Source organism: Lichenostomus cassidix, chromosome 2 (genome assembly GCF_008360975.1).
Source record: "Lichenostomus cassidix isolate B80296 chromosome 2, HeHo_3.0, whole genome shotgun sequence".
Lineage (NCBI taxonomy): Eukaryota > Metazoa > Chordata > Aves > Passeriformes > Meliphagidae > Lichenostomus > Lichenostomus cassidix.
Window position 1 is genome coordinate 10,142,410 of NC_139482.1, and position 20,468 is coordinate 10,162,877.

Consider the following 20,468-nt stretch of genomic DNA (forward strand, 5'->3'; position numbering starts at 1 on the left):
TACTCTATAAAATGATGCATTTTCAGGCAAAATACAATATAAACATAGTGTGAAGTCAAATCTCACTGCTCAAGAACCCTTCAAGAAGGCAGACTGAAGCAGTCATATCAAAATGTTTAGGAAGCTGCACGTCCCTTCAGAACAGGGCAGCTGCAGCCCCACCGTGAGACTGGAGACAGAAATGGCTCTAACAGCATGTTTGTGATTGAATAGTGCTCACACAGTCATTACTGAAGTTAATTGCTGGAAAGGATTAACTACTGTCTGGCTGATAAAATGAATTCTTACTTTTCAAATACCTTACAAATTTCCACTGCATTTGACAGCTGTTTGGAGCATTTCAGCAAAACCAGGAGCGCAGTGAAATAAAGGAAATGTAAAAGGAGTTAAGCATTTAAATTTCTAGTACTGTACAAAAATGTGCAATGACAGATTAATACATAACTAAATTCTCTCAAGCGGAAAATGTCATGTTTTGTGTGGAGAAAAAAAATCCAACCAGGGTGGAAGCCAAGGGAATTTCTAATTTTTAATCTAATTTGCCTCCCAAAGTGTATCAAGTAATTTATACTTTATTAAAACTGATGTGCATGCCAGCTTACTAATACTGTCAAGTGGAAAACAGGGATAGACATGCAGACTGCAGGATGTGCCTGCATTCAGGTATCTTAGATCTCTGGATCTCATGTTTGCTGAAGATGCACAAAAAACCCCAGAGCACAGGCTACAGCCAGGTTCATAAACTGCTCCAGAATTCACTTGTGCTTTGCCTTATTAATCCCCTTGCTCTTCACAACTTTGATCTTTCCTCTAAACATTCCATATATCTTTCAAGACATTCTCCAAGACATTACGTTTTTCAATAAAGACACTGAGGTGCTGAATTGTGTCCAGAGAAGGGGGTCCAAAACACAAGTTTTTTGAGGAACAGGTGAGGGAGCTGAGGGTATTTAGCCTAGAGAACAGGAGGCTCAGGGGGTACCTTATGGCTCTCTACAACTCACTGAAAGGAGGGTGTATCCAGGTGGGGCTTGGCCTCTTCTCCCAGGCAACCAGCATTAGGACAAAAGGACATAGTCTCAATCTATCTGCGCCAGGGGAAGTTTAGACTGGACATTAGGATGAATTTCTTCAGAGAAAGGATCATCAGACATTGGGACAGGCTGCCCAGAGAGGTGGTGGAATCACTGTCCCTAGAAATGTTTAAGGGAAGATTTAAGGATGTGGCAAAGTGCCATTTAGTTGACACGGTGGTGGTTTGGACTCGATGACCTCAGAGGTCTTTTCCAACCCAACTGATCCTGTGATTCTTGCAGGTATCCCACGGGTGACCCAGAGAGCTGCTCCTGCAGACCCACCCGACGGGTGCCTCTCCTGGACCCCAATGCTGACTGCCACAAGTGACAGCACGGGGACGAGGACAGCCAGGGGCCCCTTGGCCTCGGTAAGGCTTTTGGAGTCCCTTCCCCCTTCCTTATTCTCTGCTCATGGAACTCAGCCCACAGCACATCCAGCAGTGTCAGGATGTACTTCACCTCCTCGGCCCTACGGGGCACAAGCCATGTCTGCCCTGAATCATCGCATCGAGGAGCCATTGTTCCACTCCTGCTGGCGGTCAAGTGTTTCTCTGGCAAGAGCCAGACTTAACCCCAAGCCCCTGTTTCCCTCCCTCTCTCCCTCTCCCCGTCCCTCCGTCTCTCCCTCCTCCTCCCCTCTCTCCCTTCCCCTCCCTCTCCCCTCAGTCTCGCGCCCTCCCGGGCCGGACGCGCGGAGATCTCGCGAGAGCTCCGGCCCCGTTCCCTTTCCGGCGCGTGGCGCGGCGGTGGCGGTGGCCATGGCGCTCTACAACTTCAAGAAGATCACGGTGGTTCCGTCTGCCAAGGTACGGCCGCGCTCCCTCGTTCCTGCCCCGGCCCCTGCCCCGGCCCTCAGCACCCTCCGCACCGGGCCGCCCCTCCCGTCCCTCCCGCCCGGCGGTTTCCGAGGACCGCGCTGCCCTCCTGCCCCGTCCGCGGTGCCGGCGTGGTGCCGGCCTTCGCCTCCTCCCCCTCCCGCGGGAGCCGTGGACTCGTCCTGGGCTGGTGCTGCTGGGCCCGGCGGCCCGTACCATGTGCAGTGTCGGGGGAGTCCTGTCAGAGGCGATCCTGAGCAGGGATCCCGAGGCCGCGCTTCTCCCTGCGGGGGTGTCAGGGTGGTCCCCACGAAAATCCCTCTTGTTTTCCAAACCTGACTCGTACCGAACCTAATCGCAGTGTGTTCCTTCAAGGTAAATCCTTTTGCAGTCCGAGGAAGGGGTTTTGAATGAAGCACGGTGAGGGGAGCTCCCCGCAGGGCTCGGACTCGAAATAGAAACTGGACGGGGAATGTGCAGACTTTATTACTTATTAGTGCTTATTACTGCCTGTCCTAAAGCCTACGTGTCAAACTGGGCATCAAATCACCTCGTCAGCTGCTCCTCCACCAAAATAAAATCGTTTTCTTTACAAGAACATGACGTTTTGTGTCATTAATCACGTTTTCTCGATTGCAGGACTTCATAGATTTGACATTGTCAAAGACTCAGCGGAAGACCCCGACTGTCATTCATAAACATTATCAGATCCATCGGATTCGACATTTTTATATGAGAAAAGTCAAATATACTCAGCAAAATTACCATGACAGGCTGACTCAGATCTTAACAGATTTCCCGAAATTAGATGTAAGTGTTTTCCCATTTGCTGATTTCACTGTGTAGACAATTTAGCCGATTTCCAGTAGGTTTTACTGTGAGTAGTTGTGGGCAAAACCTGTACTGCAAAAGTAGTATGTTCTTACTAAGAGGAGAAGTCTAAACTGTGCCCATGGGTGGTCATTAAAGGTTGAGTTTTTCAAGCTTTTAGCTGATCAAATATGTTTGCCAGAAGTTACTGTTGAATGAAGACAAAATGCAAGGTTTTTAAATTATGTTGTGCCAGCTAATTTTTTCTTTGGCTGTGCATATGGAAGTTTTACTTGTGGTTAGTCTTCCCTAGAAAATACATCCAGGAAGCAGGAAATACCATAATATATCACATTGCGTTCCATCTTCAGGAGTTACTTTGGCAATAAAAATGTTGTCCTCAGCCCCATAAAGTGTTGCATTGGAAACATAGTATTAACTTCCAACAACTGCAACTAGATCCATGTGTCCAGTGGGATGTTTTTATGGGCAGTTTTCTGCTCATGCTGAAATTGTTGACCTGTTAAATTGTTTTTCTTTATAATTTCATATCCAGTGAGTGTTGCTTCAGAATTCCCAGAAATATCTTCAGGGCTTTTTTTAACATCACATGATGAAATTTCTTCAGATAAATACCTAACTAGCTGAAATACTCTGTTTAAAAGATTTGTACCAGAGATGCCACTTCCTTGTAAAGATGAGGGCATTAAAAAACCCTTTTTATGCAGTCTTGAATAGAATTTAATGCTGCACTCAGGAAAAAAAGGGAATTAATAGTATTGCTGTGTTTCTGCTTTAATACAAATTTCCTTTTAGAGACAATTTCTGTTGGCTTCTTGCAGTTTTTTTACTCGAAAAAAAAGACTTTAAAATTGTAATATGAAGTATTTTAGAAAGCAAAAGATCAAATGGATATTCCACATGAAGAATTCAAAGATGTATTCGCAGAAGAAATTCAGAGCAATTAAGATTCGTGCAATTAATGACCAAGCAGATTATCTTTCTTACATAAGATAGTAATGAAAACTGCTTGGCTTTTAATGTCATTTGTGTTGCTGTATTGGAGAAAAAAAAAAGGACTTGTATAGTGTCCAAGAAATAGTTACCATAACGAAAGAAAATACAAGACTTAATCTAATTTTTGTGCTTTTGTTTTAGGATATTCATCCTTTTTACGCAGATCTGATGAATGTTCTGTATGACAAAGACCACTACAAGTTGGCTTTGGGACAGATCAATATTGCCAAGAATCTGATTGACAAGTAAGGGACATTGATTTCTTTGGTGTTGTTCATGCCTGGTGGATTGTTGGCTGAATTCTGCTTTGCTGTGCCCGCAGTGTTGCCAAGGACTATGTGCGGCTGATGAAGTACGGAGATTCTCTGTACCGCTGCAAGCAGCTCAAACGGGCGGCCCTGGGGCGCATGTGCACCATCATCAAGAGACAGAAACAGAGCCTGGAGTATTTGGAGCAAGGTTGGTGTTACATATGGGCTAAAAAAGGGTATGTGAATTGGATATAAAGTTTATTACGTTTAGTAACAATTAGAAGAATGTGTTTAGTACAGGTTACAGATCCAGGAAACACAGAAATAGTTTTAAAATCTTCAAATACTTGGAGTTTATTTTTCAACCAAATAGTTTTCTGTTTGAATGGTCTTTGAATTTTATGCTAGTCCTAACACTTGCAAAACTTTTTTCTTTGCTTAAAAGTCACAGCTATGCTTTTACTTACTTTTTTTTCACTAACATGCATGTGAAAAATGTTAGTAAAGATTTTGCAAACATTACTCTGTACTTCAGAGTTATTCCTTCAAGTTATGTTGCCTAATTTGGTGGAGTCATTCTAGCTATAAGACAGTGGTCTTCATTTTTTAAATATTTATGAAATTTTATTTTTGTTGTATGCAGATATTTGTGGAGTCTGCAAACTATTGCACACTTTGATAAATGATCCTATGGTATCAGAAATGTTACTAATTTTTTGTGTAATCTGTTCAGCATATGTATTTTTATTCCATCTCAGTAAAACTGATTGCAGATATTTAAAAAATCTTTTTAACATTTCAGTGCGACAACATTTGTCTCGTTTGCCAACCATTGACCCCAATACACGAACTCTTTTGCTGTGTGGCTACCCAAATGTTGGGAAATCCAGCTTTATAAATAAGGTATGTGAGTGTTTTTTCCAAAGATAATACTGAGATACATTTAATTAAAGTAACTTAAGTAACAACTTGATATCATTGTGGCAGTGTCTGATATGAGCAGTAGTAAGTTCAAATGTGTGAGGAGAGATTGAATGAAATTCGTGGAGGAATAAATGGAAAATTATGATAGATTTCACTCCTAAAAATCCTTATATTTTTCAAAATAGCATCACATTAGCATATTTTCTGATAGACAAATGCTTGCAGAGAAGCTAGAATAACCATTTTTTAGCACTTTTTTTTTCATCTGTAGCAAAGGAAGTGTATTATAATTATATACTTCTTGCAACTTCAGGAAATTTTAAGTAAAAATGTGTGACTAAATCTTGTTTCAAGGTTACAAGAGCAGATGTAGAAGTGCAGCCTTATGCCTTTACCACGAAATCTCTCTTTGTGGGACATATGGATTATAAGTATCTGCGTTGGCAGGTAAGAACTGTTGCTATTTTACATTTTCTTGAAAGAGTGAGCTGGTTATAGTCTGATTTGCTATTTTGCAAAGGGAGTTGCATTTTTGTGTCTTGATGAGACATGCTGTGGCTGACAGCTGCTGTGCAAGGTACAGTGTGCCAAATGAGGGCACCAGTCAAAACCTGTTCTAAAAATGTGCATGCATGGATGGGTCTGTTCTCGATAGGAGGGAAGATGGGAAATGGAATTATTGACTAAAGCCAGATCACTTTTTATTAGTTTCCAATTCTGGTCCAGGTTAGGGCAGCATTTTCCCTGCCTCTGCAATACTTGGAGTGTTGATTATGCTGAAACCTCATTCTTCTCCCCTGTCTTTACTTTCACATTCTCAGTTTCGCAGAGCTCACAGTCCTATTTGTGACTGAAAGGAAAAATCATCACTTTCTTAAAAAAGACAATATTGATGAACAATCAAGCACATGTCCTACAATAGCTGATCAGTAACACCTAACTTAATGACATTTATTTTAGGTAGTAGACACTCCTGGTATTTTGGATCACCCCCTGGAGGACAGGAACACCATTGAGATGCAGGCTATCACTGCCCTGGCACATCTGCGTGCTGCTGTGCTCTACGTGATGGATGTGTCTGAGCAGTGTGGGCATAGCCTGGAGGAGCAGGTGGAGCTCTTCAGAAATATTAAGCCATTGTTTGCTAACAAGGTGAGTTTGGTTCACATTATTAATAAAACCCAGGGGTTTTAACATGATAACTTGAATTAGGAATTTTTTTTTCCTTTTTATCAGCCACTTATAATCGTTGCAAACAAATGCGATGTGAAGAGGATTTCAGAGCTTCCTGAAGAGAGTCAGGTTAGGATACTTCTCTCACCTCTTTGTCTTCTGATGTTTACAAAAATACTGTGTCTGTTTGGATGGTTATAATTTGTACTGGGCAAAAACTTCTACGTGATCATTTCTTAATTGAACTTCTCTAATGGTGCAGTGGAAATTAGCTTTGCAGGTCTTGACCCCATCTTTCTTTAGTACTGTCTCATGTACTTCCTTGACTGAATATTGTAAATGCCAAAGAAAAGGCAGGTTCTTAATGGTTTCAGAAATCTCTGATGCTGTGAGAACTTTCGATTACTGCTGTAATTGGAAGTTAGCCAGTAGCCTTACTCACTCATCAGTTCAATGACAGTTCAGAGACAGTGAGCACTACACTGACAGGTGCTGAACAGTTGCAGTAGAAGGTCCTGCAGGCCTAATTCTTTTGTATCTGCAGGTTAAAGCACACAGAATTTGTTTTTCTCTCACTCTCTTTATAGGTCGTTTGCTTATAGTTATTTATATAGTTATTATATATAACTATTTATAGTTATTAAATAGTTCTTTGCTTATAAAATAAGAAAGAGTTTAAATAGATCTGTGGTTGTAAACTTTCTGTCACCTTTTTAGAAACACCTTCTAATAAAATAGTAACACATTGCATGTATTGATACTGGATTAAGATTTCTGTTCCTAATGTATTGGTATATTAGTAAATGCACAGGATGTCATTGTTTGGGATAATTTTTCAATTTTAGAAAATATTTGAAGCTTTTGAAGCAGAAGGATTTTCTGTAATCGAGACAAGTACTCTAACTGAAGAAGGTGTAATCCAAGTTAAAACAGAGGTAGGTGCCTTCTCTTAGTTTCCTCCCAAATGAACAGCTAACATTTTGCCTCATTTGTATGAATTTAATCTCAGTTAAACTGCACCGTAGTGAGTACCTTTAAAAATGTTTTTCTTGTTGCATCTCAGTGAGCCTGGGTGAAAATGGAAAATAATGTCATAATTTTTTTTTCTAAATTGTGATTTTTTTCTGAGTCGTGTTAAAAATATGTATCTGATGTATGTGCATATGCATTTTCCTATAATACTTTTTATATAAAATAATTCAATGCTTTCTAGAGAGTTAGCAGTATAAAACAATAAGAGAATAAGATGTGAAGCTAGATGTTTAGGGTTGAATGCATGCAGTGTCATTTGCTGTATCTAAAAGGCTCTGTTCCTCACCTTGCATTGCTGTGTGCACTTTCAGGCCTGTGACAGACTGTTGGCCTATCGTGTTGATACTAAAATGAAAGGAAACAAAGTGAATGAAGTATTGAATAGATTACACTTGGCCATGCCAACCAAAAGAGATAACAAGGTAAGCTACATGTTTACATTATTTAATGTATTTCCCAGTATTTCTTAAGTACTCTTATTGTTAATCTGGGAACAGATTCATGTGGTGAAATATTCTAATGAATTATCTGTAAGTGCCTTTCCTAGTGGGAGCTTGGCATTTTGTATTCTTCAAAAATATATTACAGTGCAGCTGGTGATTTATAGCAGTGTAAAAAAAATTGATGTGAACTTCTTTTCCCTTTTTTATTGGGGTGGATTAATTCCAGGAGCGACTGCCTTTTATACCTGAGGGAGTAGTAGCACGTAAGAAACGCATGGAAGTAGACACTCCCAAGAGGAAATTGGTAAGTGGCATCTCTAAATCAGGAAATCAGGAGATGAATTTCAAATTTGCTATATTAGTCTGTAGTTTCTAAATCAGATGGTATCTAAACCCATGTGTGTCTTTGCAGGAGAGAGATATTGAACTTGAAATGGGAGATGATTATATTTTGGATCTGCAGAGTAAGTATGAGATAAGAATTGGTAGTATTATTACTATTCCTGAGCAGTAAAGTGTGGCTATTTCAGCCTTAAGGGGGAATATCTAAACCTGACTCCTTTCAACTAAATTCCAGTGGCACCATTTCATTCCATACTATCCTCCTGTTCCAGAGCTGGTGTTCTTTACTGATGTGTTTTGTGATGTCACTCAGTTGTTTCCCATTTATGTCACAGACATAAAATGACTGTTCTGATGATTCAAGTAGTTTTTTTCTTCCCATTCTCTATTGTAGTACTTCATTAATTTTTGATGCTCTCTTTGTTAAGAAAGTATCAGTATGAGAGAGACTGCACGTGTATTGTGTTTCAGCTGGATATTTGTAGCCTAGTGTATCTTGGGTCATGCCATTGGTGAACAATCTTTGGCAGTGGGATGGAGATCAGAAATATTTGTAAATATGGCAGAGGGGCTGCCAAATTCTTGGGGATATGGCACTTCTTTGGTGTCTGTGTTCTGGGTGTTGATTTTTGTCATGGAACATTCTTTGAAATTAATTTTTGTCTTTCTATTGTGTTTTTTTATATTTTTAAGAATACTGGGACTTAATGAATTCATCTGAGAAATATGATAAGATACCAGAGATATGGGAAGGCCATAATATACTTGACTACATTGATCCAGATATAATGAGAGTGAGTTTTTCCATTTTTTGCTTTCCACTTTTCTTTCCTCTTTATCTCTTACTTGTTTAATATCTGTTACTATATGTAGACTAAGAACAATGAATCATGAGAACCTGTTCTTTTTTACATTGTCTGCGCTTGCCGTGGGAAAAGATAATATTTTAGAATGATTAAGGACAGAATTTCAGAAGAATGGAAAATTGCTTCACCTTGTCAGAATGGTGGCGATCTTATTTGTTCCATTCTAAAATGTGAGGTTTGCACTAGAAGTTGTATTTCTTCATTCTTTGACTACAGCTACAGGAATGTAGCTATCAAACTTTATGTATTTTTAATAATACAAAATTCATCCATCAAATTTACTTCTGCTGGTGCAAATGGACTGAATGCTCAAATCGTAACATTTTTATTTAATAACAATCACTGTTTGGATTTCCTGCTGGTTGTTAAGGAGCAGAGATGAGTGCAGCCCACGGAGCCTGCTAGTTATGCATTTGGGTTCCTCTGAATTTCAGGTGTTCTGGACTCATGCTGAATGTCAAAATAGAAGGGTTTTTCAGAGTCTGTTTCCAGAAACGGCATGGCAAGCACAGCTCACAGGACAGTACAGCTGCTGTCACACACTGGGCAGCTTTGGGCAGCCACACAAATTTAGCCAAGTGATAATGTAGAGTGATGAAGTTAGTCTGCACAATGGTGTTTCCATAGGTTCACAGTGATTGGTATCACCAACTGTGATTAGGTGTGGAGGATTGTTATCAGGGAATGTAGTTCCTTCTTCGAAGGGCCTAAATGCTGTCATGGCCCAGGACCATGCAGAAATGTAATGTTGAGGATTGTAAGTCAAGGATCTGATCTCCGGTTTATCTCTTCAAAATTAAGAAATTGGAAGAATTGGAGAAAGAGGAAGAGCTGAGAGAAGCTGCTGGAGAATATGACAGTGAATTAGAAAGTGAAGATGAAGAAATGATGGAAATCCGACAATTGGCAAGAAAGATCCGAGAAAAGAAGAAACTGAAAATCCTGCAGTCAAAGGAAAAAGATATTCATGGTCCAAGGATGCCTCGAACAGCTAAGAAGGTGAGTATAGAACATGATCTGTAACAGAATCTTGCTGATGTGTAACAACATATTGAAAGCATGTAACATTATCAGGTAGTGGAACTGGTAACTTTTTCTCATACTTGGCCCTCTCACTGCTTGCTTCTTTCTCTTCTCCCAGGAGTTCTGGTCACTGCTTAGCTGTGGGGGCCACACCAAGTGAGGGATAGTAGCCCTGACTGTCCCAAGTGCATCTTGTGTAAAATTCCATATATATTGCAGAAAAGGTTTATAATATGATTTAGTTTGTTTAAGTGGGTTGTTTCATTGTATATTATTGTTGTTTGTTTGCTTTAAATTCAAATAATTATAATAATTAGATAATTACTTAAAATGACAATCATATAAAGTTTTTTATGGGTTTGGGAAAAGGTCATGTTTCTCTTTTGGAAGCCAGGTATTAGTCTTTCTGACGGCAGAGTCTTTTCTGACCAGTCCAGGACAATTGCAAAATAGTATCCTGATTACTAGACATTTTGATAAAATGAATCCAGCTGCTGTTGCCCCCAGGATCTCTTACCTTCTCTAAATTGTGTGCCTTTTGGGAGGAAAGGAAACATTTTTGACCAAAGTACCTCTCCTTGTCAGCTTCCTCACAAAAAGGCAAACTATTTATATGATCTTTTGGAAATGCTGGGCAATTGCAGTCCTGTGAAGCAGAATTTATGGGTGAAGAGAATTAAGTTGCAAAAAATTAATTGTGAACGTAGGGCTTCAGTTATCTGGTTGTGGATGTGATAAAGCTAAAAATATATAGTGAATGTAATGAACTTGTGGTGGTGTATTGAGACAAAAAATAAGGTGGAACCATTCTTTTTTGAAAGAACCATGTTTTAACTGTGTTTTTACAGGTCCAGCGGAAGGTGCTAGAGAAAGAAATGACTGATCTTGGACTTGACATGACTGATAAAGATGATGTAAGTATTTTCTAATTAAACACAATATTTATCTAAAAGAGATTTAAATTTCTTTGAGCAGAGTTGAAATGCTTATTATAGTTGGCACGAGAGAGAGGTGGGATCTATTAACGATGAAATAGGAATCGCAGATGGGGCAGTTGGCACTGGAATATTTTTAGCAATGTGATCAAAACACATTGGGTAAGCTGAAAAAATAAACTAATATTTATCAAGAATCATATATATGTATATGTGCACTGCTTTCTTGGGATTTGTGTAGGATTCAAGAACAGGCTTGGCTAAACATACTTCTTAATTTTCAAGTCTGCTTTGTTAGATGAGGCTCTACTATATCAGAAATAGTAAATAACGATAGATCAGGCTTGTCTTTTTACAGCTCATTAATTCCATGGGCTGTAATTGAAGTTTTTGAAGGCAGTTGGCATCTTTAAATGTAGGGAAGCTAAAGTATTTTAAACAGAGATTGGCCTTCAGGAGGCATTTCATTTTAACAGAAATGAAAAAAAATTCCATTTTGTACAGCACATCCAGCAGTATTAGAACTCCCTGGGTCTTGAGACCTCTAATTCTGTAGCTAAACAAGGAGTTAGGAAACAAGGACTGTCAACACTACACACCTGAAGCATTTGTGGTTCTCAGAGCTGCCATGCCATGTTGATGTAGGAGCGATCTCAGTGAGAAGGAATTTAACACTTGCGCTATAACATGATAAGTCTTCATGTCTGAAATTCTTTAGGGCTTTGCCCTGTGCACAGGACACTAATCAGGGTAGGTTTCTTCATTGCTTTTTTGCTGTTGCAAAATTACCTCAGTGTTACTATCCATTAATTTGTCTTTTTATTGATTACTTGTGAGTCTACTCACAAAAAAAAAAAAAATAGAAAAATAGAAAACCAGAGTTAGTAATTCTGGAGGGAAAAAGCTAATATTCACTGAAATTTGAGTGTTCCTGTCAGACAGAGAGGCAGTGACCAACAGCTGTCAAGGTCTCTACGTTACTGTGGAATAACCAATAGAATTTATCACAGCAATCCACTTCCTGTTTTTCCTGTTACTCTGATTAGAAATGAGTTGTTTTAATGGTTCAATGATGTTTTCAATTTCAGGCTCATTATGTGAGAAGGTCCCGCAGTACCACACGGAAACGCAAGCGGGATGAATCTGAAACGCCCAAGTCGGTGTCGCGCAGTCGCAGCTGCTCTCGCACACCCCGGGATGTGTCTGGCCTTCGGGATGAAAAGGTTTGTTATTTACACGTATTTACCTGCATGTGTGGCAGCTAAACCAGCATGATTGTACTAGACCAGCTCCTGGGAAACTTCAGAGGTTAAGTTTGTCCAGAGTTCATGTTTGGTCTCTCCGCAGCTTCATCATCTTTTCATTTGAACTCTATACTTCTATACTTCCTTTATTCAAATAATATGTAATAATACAGGCCAAGGAAGGACATTTTAATTTGTGTCTCTAAATGCAAGTCTGAAGGAAGAATTCTGCAAAGTGTGGAGTTCCACTTTTAGGAAGTGAGGAATTCCAGGGATAGCACAATCCCATGTTAGTGTACTGGAAAAAGTTTTCCTAAGGAGAGTTAGTGCCACTTGTAGTGATACTGCTCTGGAGTTGGTGTTAATGTCCTTGACAAAATCATCCATCTTAGGGTTTTTTTAAAGGTAAAGCTTGTTACCTGAGTTACTGAGGAAGTTACTCTGCATGTTTATTTGTTTTTAAATAGATGGTGAAGAAGGTCAAGATCATGGCAAAGAAAGCTCAAAAGAAAATGAATCGCCTGGGCAGGAAAGGAGAGGCAGACAGGCACATATTCAACTTGAAGCCCAAACATCTGCTGGCTGGAAAGAGAAAATCTGGTAAAACACAGAGAAGATAAGCACTCTTCTGAATCAAAATTAAAAACTAAGTTCATAAAAACTAATTTCTAGTCTTGTCATCCTTTTTGATAATACTTGGTGTTTAGTGTGCGGTTTGTCTTTGTAGCTAAAGATACATCAGTGTTTCAATACTTTGATGTTGCAGTTCCAAGCAGTACTGTGAGAAATTTCTCAATACCAGTGGCAGAAATCATTTATAAACAGACATAAATAGTATTTTCTTCCATGTTCTTATTCCTGACTTCCATGCATCATTAAAGCACTTATATTTCTATGCAAAACTAATTTAAAATGAGGTTAAATCTGGAAATGTGAACACTTTGTTAAACTACCATTAATTAAAAATGCCCAGGTCCAGTAAGGTTTGGGTTGCTGCATGCAAGTAATTCTTTGTAAAGAGTTTATGTTGCTGGTGAATGCTGAATTGGGTGGGGAAGTAATGGGAGACCAACAAAGACTGCACAAAGTTTGTATTTGTGCACTGAAGCACAGGAGAAATGCTGCCACTTCACTAAGATAAAGGGTGACTGGAGGAGAAACTGCAGTTCTAGTACTGACCTGCCATCTGTAATAACCTAAAAAAGCATGGGCAGGGAAGGTTACACCTTACAACCTTGAATATTTCAGATATGTAGAGGATGAGGATCAGACTGAAATTTTGTCCCAAGTACATGCTACTGTCATGCTTGGCTTGAAGAAGCTCTATTAGCTTCTTCAGAAGCTAATAGACAAAATTCTCTATTTGCTCAAGGCAAAATATATTGTTAGATGTGAAATACTTCCTTTTCATCCCTGCTTGATCAATGGTTACCTAGAGGTTTTTAAACTGATGCATTATAAATGCGTTGCTTGAACAGTACACCTAAAATCCATGTTAAAAACACACACACTGCAAAACAATAAGGGGGAAGAGCCCTTAAATTACTACTTTTTTAAATACAACCAGTAACTGTTCAGATGTCAGCTTTTTTTCATCATGTGTAAATCTGTATTGTTTCTCTCATCTACTTTGTGTAATAAATTGAGAACTAAAGCATATTGTAATGCTGTAAAGACCAGTATCAAGAGAAACTTTTAAGGGACTTTGAGGAACTGTTAAGCAAAACTTGTTCTTCCAGCTTCCTTATGCACAGTGTTTCTACTTCAGGGTATGCTTTTGCTGCAAGCTGAACTAGAAAAACAGAACTTTTTTGCAGTAGATCTGTGCCCTGCTGCCCTGCCCATATCATGCTGCTTCAGTGGTGTCTAATGGGCACGGGTGGTGCTTACAGTGTGGCAATGACAGAGATTATTCTCCAGGTGATTTCACGTCTGAAAAGAAAACAGTCCAAGGATTTAGGTAAGGTGTTTTAATTATAAAGTTAGATTTAAAAAGTATTTGAGAACTACTCCATTACTTACAGCTGGGTAACATAGAAGATTGCACTGAATTCAAGAGAGCTGCTACATCACATCACTGTTCCCTCACCCAGTATTTGCTTTAAGACAGTACATCAGTTCTGGCAAACACACAACAAACTTGGCTCTACAACCTAAGTGTTGAACCACTGGAGGTGCTGCAGTCACAACTGGGATGAGAAAGAGAAACCCTGATGACCAGAAAAAGTTAACTTTACCCCAAACCCAGCCACAGATTTGTTACAACCATGTTTTACTTGCAATGAAAGGTGGTATGACAAACATTTCATCAAGACACGTCTGGGAAAAGTTAACTTACACAGTTTAGTTTGGGTAGTGTGCTAACAGAAGAAATCACAAGTAAGCTTTTTTGGGGAAAAAAACCCCAAATCTATAATTAAAATCAAAGCACCCTTAAGTATTTGTCTTACTGAAAAAGCCTTCCATGTTACTAACAATTGACTGCAAGATCAAAAAGGATTAGCTCTGGCACTCTGGTACAATTTCTGATTAACCAGTGTAAGCCCACAGATTGTAAGTCTTGATTTCTGGGGTCAGTGGGTTTGAGTTGTCTGCGAATGACTATTACTGATGCCTAAAATGCTGGTAAAAACTGAGACACAGACACCGCAGTATAGGGAAAAGGGTATTACCTTGGTTTAATAGGATCCCAGGTGCACCACGACCAAAAGAGTCCCCAGGTACAACAAGTGTATAATTTTATGGACCTCACCAATTAGCATACCTATCTAAAATTCCCCAGTAAGAAACCTAACAAATGAAGTAATTGCCCCCTTATTCAAATTACCTCCACCTAAAAAGGTTACAACTTAGTTTACAAAAACATGTCCCAGGGATGGGGCTCTTTCAAGGTTGGTGCCTCATGTTCTTGAGATTGTGGAGATTGTTTTGTCTTCTCCAAAGAATTCTGAACAAGGCTAGAGTACAAGGGTTATAAACATGTGGGCTAAGATATAGGGAATGAAAAGTACAGGAATGGGAAAGGGCAAAGAGTATACATAGAAGGGTATAAAAGTATAATGAAAAAGGACAAAAAACCCATCAGGCATCATTACAGGAAAAAAAAGCCCTTGTATCAAGATGCCTTTGTTTTCTGGAAAATGGAGAAGAGACATTTAGTGCATATCCTGTCTCCAAAGACAGACTATTAGCATTAGGGCCCATTTACATTTGATGTAATTAACCCTTTTTTTAAATTTAAGGGATGTCCAGTACTCAGCCATCAGCTAAGCAGAAAACCCTGGTGGATTAAAAAACCCCAAAAACTGTTTATTATCTACAGCTTTAACAAATATGTCAGCACTTCAAAGTCAAACCCACTCCACACAGACAATCCAATTACTTAAGCTTTTATGGGTTTGGTTAATTATAGAGTACAGTAGCTGAAGAGATTTGCTTTCTGCAATTAAAAATTATCCTGATTACTTTGAAATGTTTTTTTTCTCCTGGCAACTGGTCTTCTCAACATCACTGCAGAGCCCAGTCATGTGTAATCACAATTTAAGGTGTGGTCAAGTTCAGGGGTTACCCATTTTATATGAGATCAAGCTTAACTCCCTGAAGAGAACCAAGGATGAGGGGGAAGAGGAGGTGACAAAGACAGAATGAAAAACATTGGCTATAACAACATCTGCATAAATTAAACATACTCCATGTGGACCAATTTTCTGCATTTAAGTCATGATTTTTCAGTGTTAATGAGACAACACATTGTTGCTAGCCTTCAGCACCTTTTATCCCAGCTATTCACATTCGGTGTATTTTTTCATGCTCAACAAATTTGTTCAAGTTATTCAAGTTATCCCACCACTTAAAAAGGAAGGTCTCTGCTATCAGCTTGAACCATGGAGTGATCTTGACTTCGTTCTTGGCAGCTTTGTCCAAGAGCTGTTTCAGTTCTTTCTGTGTCACATAGCAGTAGCTTTTGATCTCGTTGGGGTCGGGATTCAGTGTCACATCCTTCTGCACAAATAAGATATAGTCTATCTCGTGTTCTCCCCAGATCCCATCAGACTTGGCCTTGTAGTGAATTCGTGTCAGATAGGAGATTTCTTCTGGGGTTACCTGCAACCAAAACACTTGTCAAAACTGGTGCCAGACCAGGAGAATTGCCCTGCTGGGTATTGCAGTACAATTTATCAGCTATCATCCTCTTCCTTAGAAATTATTTTTTCCCAAGTGTCCAACTGCAATGTTCTTTTTCACAAAGAATTATTAGGAAAAAAAATTTAAAGTGCTGTGATGGCATGAATTGCACAGCATTTCTCTAGCCAGACTCACCCTGTAATACTTCAAGTGTATTTCTCCTATATGGTATGTTTTAAATAATGTTTACCAGACTTTACTGCACACTCACTGAGCAGTGGTGAACACAAACACTTGGACCTACCTCTCACCTCCCAAGGAAAAGACTTGACAACTACTTGAAGCCAAGGTCTGAACCACATACTAACAGACCATGTGTAACCCTGCCCTCCAAGGATTCCTGGAAGCTGATTCAGTTCTCTGCATCTCCAAAGATAAGTTCATTTTTAGGTTTGAGGCTGACTCTGTCTGCCAGACACAGTTGGTCTGTAAACTGGCGAAAGCTGGCAAGAATTCCTGTTTCTCTCTCCTTCCTTTACCTGCTCCATGGGAATTCCCAACTCGGCTTTCAGTCGTCTCTGTGCTGCTCTCCGAACACCAATGGCATCATTTTCTTCCAGTTCTAGTGGATGGCTTAGAGGATGACTGCAACAAGTGTTGGTAAAACAATCTGCAAGAAGTTTGCATCAGTCCATTTTTGACACATAGAAAGACTTGGGGAAAGAAAACAACAAAAACAAACCCACAACACCAAAATCCCCCAGAGACAAAGGCTAGTTATTCAATACATCACAGCTTTGTTTCTCTTTTGCAGTGAAGGGTCACAGAAGGAGGATATTTGCACCTGTTTTTCTTCACATATTTTGCACTGGGATTTGCCTCTGCCAAGCACTACTTTGCAGGATAGCATTTGATACATATGAGGACAGGCACTCTGATCCCCAAGACATCTACTTAGAGAGCTATTCTTTAAAGACCTTGTTTATCTCTCAAATGCTAATTAAATCTACTTTTGGGAGTTTATATGTAACAGGATATTGAAAATATTCCCAGAGCTTCAAGACCAGCTGTCAGGAAGTAGAATTAAATACAAAATTTATACCTGGGTTTAAAGGACAACCTGTCCATACTCTGTTTCAACCTTTTGTAAAAGTTGAGCTCAAAAGCATCCAAAATAGCTAGAATACCTACAAACCACACTTGAGCATTTTGACTGGTTCGCAGTGAAGGAAAAAATTAAAAACAATCTCCAAAGTAAAGATTCCTTTGGAAGGAAAAGGACTTCCTGCCTCAAGCTGGAAACACTTAGTTCTGTTTTCCCTTGAAAATTCTGCAATAGACAACTTCATGCTCCCTCCAGCATGTCTCATGTAAGCTATTTCTATTTCATTCCCCTCCTTATTTTCATGCCTCTCTATTTGCATTTGAAAGCAATAGTTCAAGAGTGTTCAAAAGTCACGCACTGCAGACTTTGGCCACACAGTCTCACTTCTTGCATAGGTAAAGAAGAGTTTGTTAAGACAACACAGACAAATGTCTGCAGATTTCCCAAGCACCAGGGCTCTGCTGCACATCAGCTTTTACCAGAGGAATGGGACACGCTCCACAGCCACCAGAGCCATTTCTTCAACTCCAATAAATGTGTCTTGCAGCAGAGGGAGTAAACACCACACCCTCTTGATCCTCGCATGAACAGGATCAAACACGTCAGGGAACAATCATCTTCCAAAAGTTACAATACACTAGTGATCCCATTATCCTACTTCACCCACAAGATATCTTGAACTCTCAAAAGTATTAGAAGTATCTCCTCTCCAAAGCAGTAAATTCTAAAAACTCAGAATGAGTTACAGTGCAGGATTGGATTGACATATTTCATATTTTTTTAAAATATTCGTCTAAATAAAACATTTATATAAATACAGTGTTTCAGTACTAACCTGGAAATGTAATTTTTGCATTTGACCTCTGCTGCAGCAACAGTTTATTTTCTGTATTAAATAAGAAAACACTGAAAGCTCGGTGCAGTAAACCTACAAATAAAAAAAAAATATATATTTAACAGAAGAGAAAAAAAACGTATGAAAACAGTTTAAGGGCTTAGAATGGCCTCATTTTTGGGTAATCCAATTAAAAATTAATACATGTTAAAAACCAAGGATTTGATAAATAACTCAAGAGCTATTATTCAGGTTTCTATGTCAGCTTATGCAAAAAATGGAATTAGAAAAGTGCTTAGAACAAAAATGCAACAGAAGAGCTCTAAACTCAGTCACTTCACCATTCTGAATATGCACATTTGGGCAAGCTTCCAAGGACAGCTTGGTATCCATAAATTTACAATCAAAAAGAGATCACTCAGAAATTCCTTAAAAACTGTATGAATTTCAAGACCCTTCAAGAATTGCAGAAGTACAAGGAAAATAGCTCAATTAAGAACAGTTTAATTGCTGTTTTCTTCACCTTTTAAGTCTGTTATTCCTCACTGCTCAGAAAGATGCCTTCCCCAAGTACATAAAAAGAGGTCACACACTACTATGAGAGACTGATGAATCTGACCAGCCACAAATAAATCCACAATCAGTTAAACCCTTTTCTATCAGCAGTGTTTGAAGTAGAACTTTGGGTGAGCTACTTTAAAATGAAAGCCTCTTCTACTTGAAAAGAACTCTGCAAAGAGCAAGTGGCATTCTTCACAAAAGCTACACAGAATCAGGTATCAATAATAGGAAAAAATACTATTTTACCTTCAAAATGCAATTAAAAATATTTATCAAGCTTGTATGTGAAATAACACATTTCTCTCCTTTGCAACTGCCTCCAACTGACTGTTCCTCCATATTGCAGAATTTTAACATTAAATATTTTAAGCTGGGGAGGAGGGAGCTGTGGGGAAGTACTTGTTCTGGTTTGATCCAACACTCACCTGAGATTAGGGATTTAATTTAATCATGACTGTGCTTCTGAAAATATTTAATCAACTTAATGGTTCAATTAGAAGATAAGCAAACCGTACCTTTATCAATGTTCTCATTCAAATGACAGTTTTTCTTTGTATCTGCTCCAATCTTATTGTCATTTTCATCGATAAGGATGCACATCTCTGCCAGGAGCTGCACCTGCTGCTCATCCAGGTGATCTGTGTTTACTTCAGGCATGGTGATGGTAGCACACGTTCTGCTGAAGACAGACAATGAAGAGTCATTCACTAAAAACAACATCCATAAGGCTCTGGGCAGAGTGTGAGAAATAATCAAATGGCTTTTCTGACGTGGTGTAAATTGTGCACCAACTGCTTTTGGATTCCTGAAATTTCCTATCCACAACACAAATCACATAGCAACTCTAGGCAGGTGCTTGAAACATTTCTATTTCTCAGGAAGGCCTTGCAGCAGCTGCTGCAGAACAGCCAGGCTGCGCCTAACATTTTTAAGGGCTGCCAGTGGCAGGAATTCCAATTCCTAACTTCACCTCGCCTCACCCCACCACCTGTGCATGCTGTGCACACTAACTGGCTACATTTATAAGGCCGGGCATCCTGTGCAGGAGGATTTCTCCTCTCCACACGACTTTAAAGGCTCAGCAACAGGGCTTCAACCCAAGGCACCTCCAAAGCAGCACCTCCCCTGCCCCGAGCCTCTGCTGACTGGGCGTGCTCCGGGCAGCCCGGAGAATGCCAGGATGGTCAGGCTGGAAGGGGCAGAGAGAGTCACTGGTGACTCTCCCTGCTCAGCCTGGGTCATCCCAGAGCACAGGGCACAGGATTGCATCCCGATGGTTCTGAACTATCGCCAGTGAAGAACACTCCGTGCCAGCTCCGGGCAACCTGTTCCAGCGCACGGCCACCTGCACAGTAAAGCAGTCCTTCCTCAGTTCAGGTGCAAATCCCTGTGCGTCAGTTGCTGCCCGCTGTCTCTTGTCCTATTGCTCAGCAATGAGGAGCATCCTCTCGGCACCCTCCCGCAGGTATTTATAGATATTAACCATGTCCCCTCTCAGCTATCTCTTCTCGAGGCTGAACAGACCCTCAGCTCCCTCAGCCTTTCCTTGCAAGAGAGACTCCAGTCCCTTCATCCCCTTCGTTGCCCTCCGCTGAACCCGCTCCGGGAGCTCCACCTCTCTCCGGTACTGCGGCGTCCAGAACTGGGCACAGCGCTCCAGCTGCGCGTCAGCAGGGCTGAGCGGAAGGATGACCGCCCCGGGCCCCGGAGCCCCCGAGCCCGCCGGGCAGCGCCGCTCCCGCTCACCTGGCCGTCCGAGCGCCCGGCTCCCGCCGCTCTCCCCTCACGCCCGGCCCGCACCAAGGGGCCGCGCTCCCGGCCCGGCGCAGCGCGCGCCACATCGCTCGTCACGCCCCGCCCGCCAATGGCGCAGCCGCCCGCCGCTGACGTC

At 40.3% G+C, this 20,468-nt stretch overlaps 2 protein-coding genes across 4 annotated transcripts; one reads left to right on the top strand and one right to left on the bottom strand.

Moving 5' to 3' along the window:
• Positions 1-1,742: 1,742 nt before the first annotated feature.
• Positions 1,743-12,616, top strand: GTPBP4 (GTP binding protein 4). The gene is made up of 17 exons (XM_085050319.1): positions 1,743-1,882; positions 2,531-2,701; positions 3,860-3,963; positions 4,041-4,177; positions 4,772-4,872; positions 5,248-5,340; positions 5,854-6,045; positions 6,130-6,195; positions 6,912-7,001; positions 7,410-7,520; positions 7,768-7,845; positions 7,954-8,005; positions 8,577-8,677; positions 9,551-9,748; positions 10,621-10,686; positions 11,796-11,930; positions 12,419-12,616. The coding sequence occupies exons 1-17, from the start codon at positions 1,835-1,837 to the stop codon at positions 12,569-12,571; spliced, it is 1,896 nt and encodes a 631-aa protein (XP_084906445.1). The 5' UTR covers positions 1,743-1,834; the 3' UTR covers positions 12,572-12,616.
• A 1,290-nt stretch (positions 12,617-13,906) lies between these two features.
• IDI1 (isopentenyl-diphosphate delta isomerase 1) lies at positions 13,907-20,468 on the bottom strand. 3 transcript variants are annotated; one of them, XM_085050321.1, is made up of 5 exons: positions 20,324-20,468; positions 19,093-19,256; positions 18,017-18,109; positions 16,616-16,746; positions 13,907-16,055 (listed from the first exon to the last, which is right to left on the bottom strand). In XM_085050321.1, the coding sequence occupies exons 1-5, from the start codon at positions 20,416-20,418 to the stop codon at positions 15,738-15,740; spliced, it is 801 nt and encodes a 266-aa protein (XP_084906447.1). In that variant the 5' UTR covers positions 20,419-20,468; the 3' UTR covers positions 13,907-15,737. The 3 variants fall into 3 exon arrangements, with proteins under 3 accessions (XP_084906447.1, XP_084906448.1, XP_084906449.1); XM_085050322.1 differs by having other exon boundaries at positions 19,093-19,253; positions 20,324-20,464; XM_085050323.1 differs by lacking the exon at positions 20,324-20,468 and adding an exon at positions 20,193-20,216 and having other exon boundaries at positions 19,093-19,253.

Excerpts from the sequence above, each read along its gene's own strand:
- GTPBP4 (XM_085050319.1), top strand. The coding sequence starts at position 1,835 with ATGGCGCTCTACAACTTCAAGAAGATCACGGTGGTTCCGTCTGCCAAG. Across the intron at positions 6,196-6,911 it reads AGCTTCCTGAAGAGAGTCAG|AAAATATTTGAAGCTTTTGA; the intron begins GTTAGGATACTT and ends TTTCAATTTTAG. Across the intron at positions 7,521-7,767 it reads CAACCAAAAGAGATAACAAG|GAGCGACTGCCTTTTATACC; the intron begins GTAAGCTACATG and ends GATTAATTCCAG.
- IDI1 (XM_085050321.1), bottom strand. The coding sequence starts at position 20,418 with ATGTGGCGCGCGCTGCGCCGGGCCGGGAGCGCGGCCCCTTGGTGCGGG. Across the intron at positions 16,747-18,016 it reads TGCAAAAATTACATTTCCAG|ATTGTTTTACCAACACTTGT; the intron begins GTTAGTACTGAA and ends AACTTCTTGCAG. Across the intron at positions 16,056-16,615 it reads TGGGAATTCCCATGGAGCAG|GTAACCCCAGAAGAAATCTC; the intron begins GTAAAGGAAGGA and ends TTTTGGTTGCAG.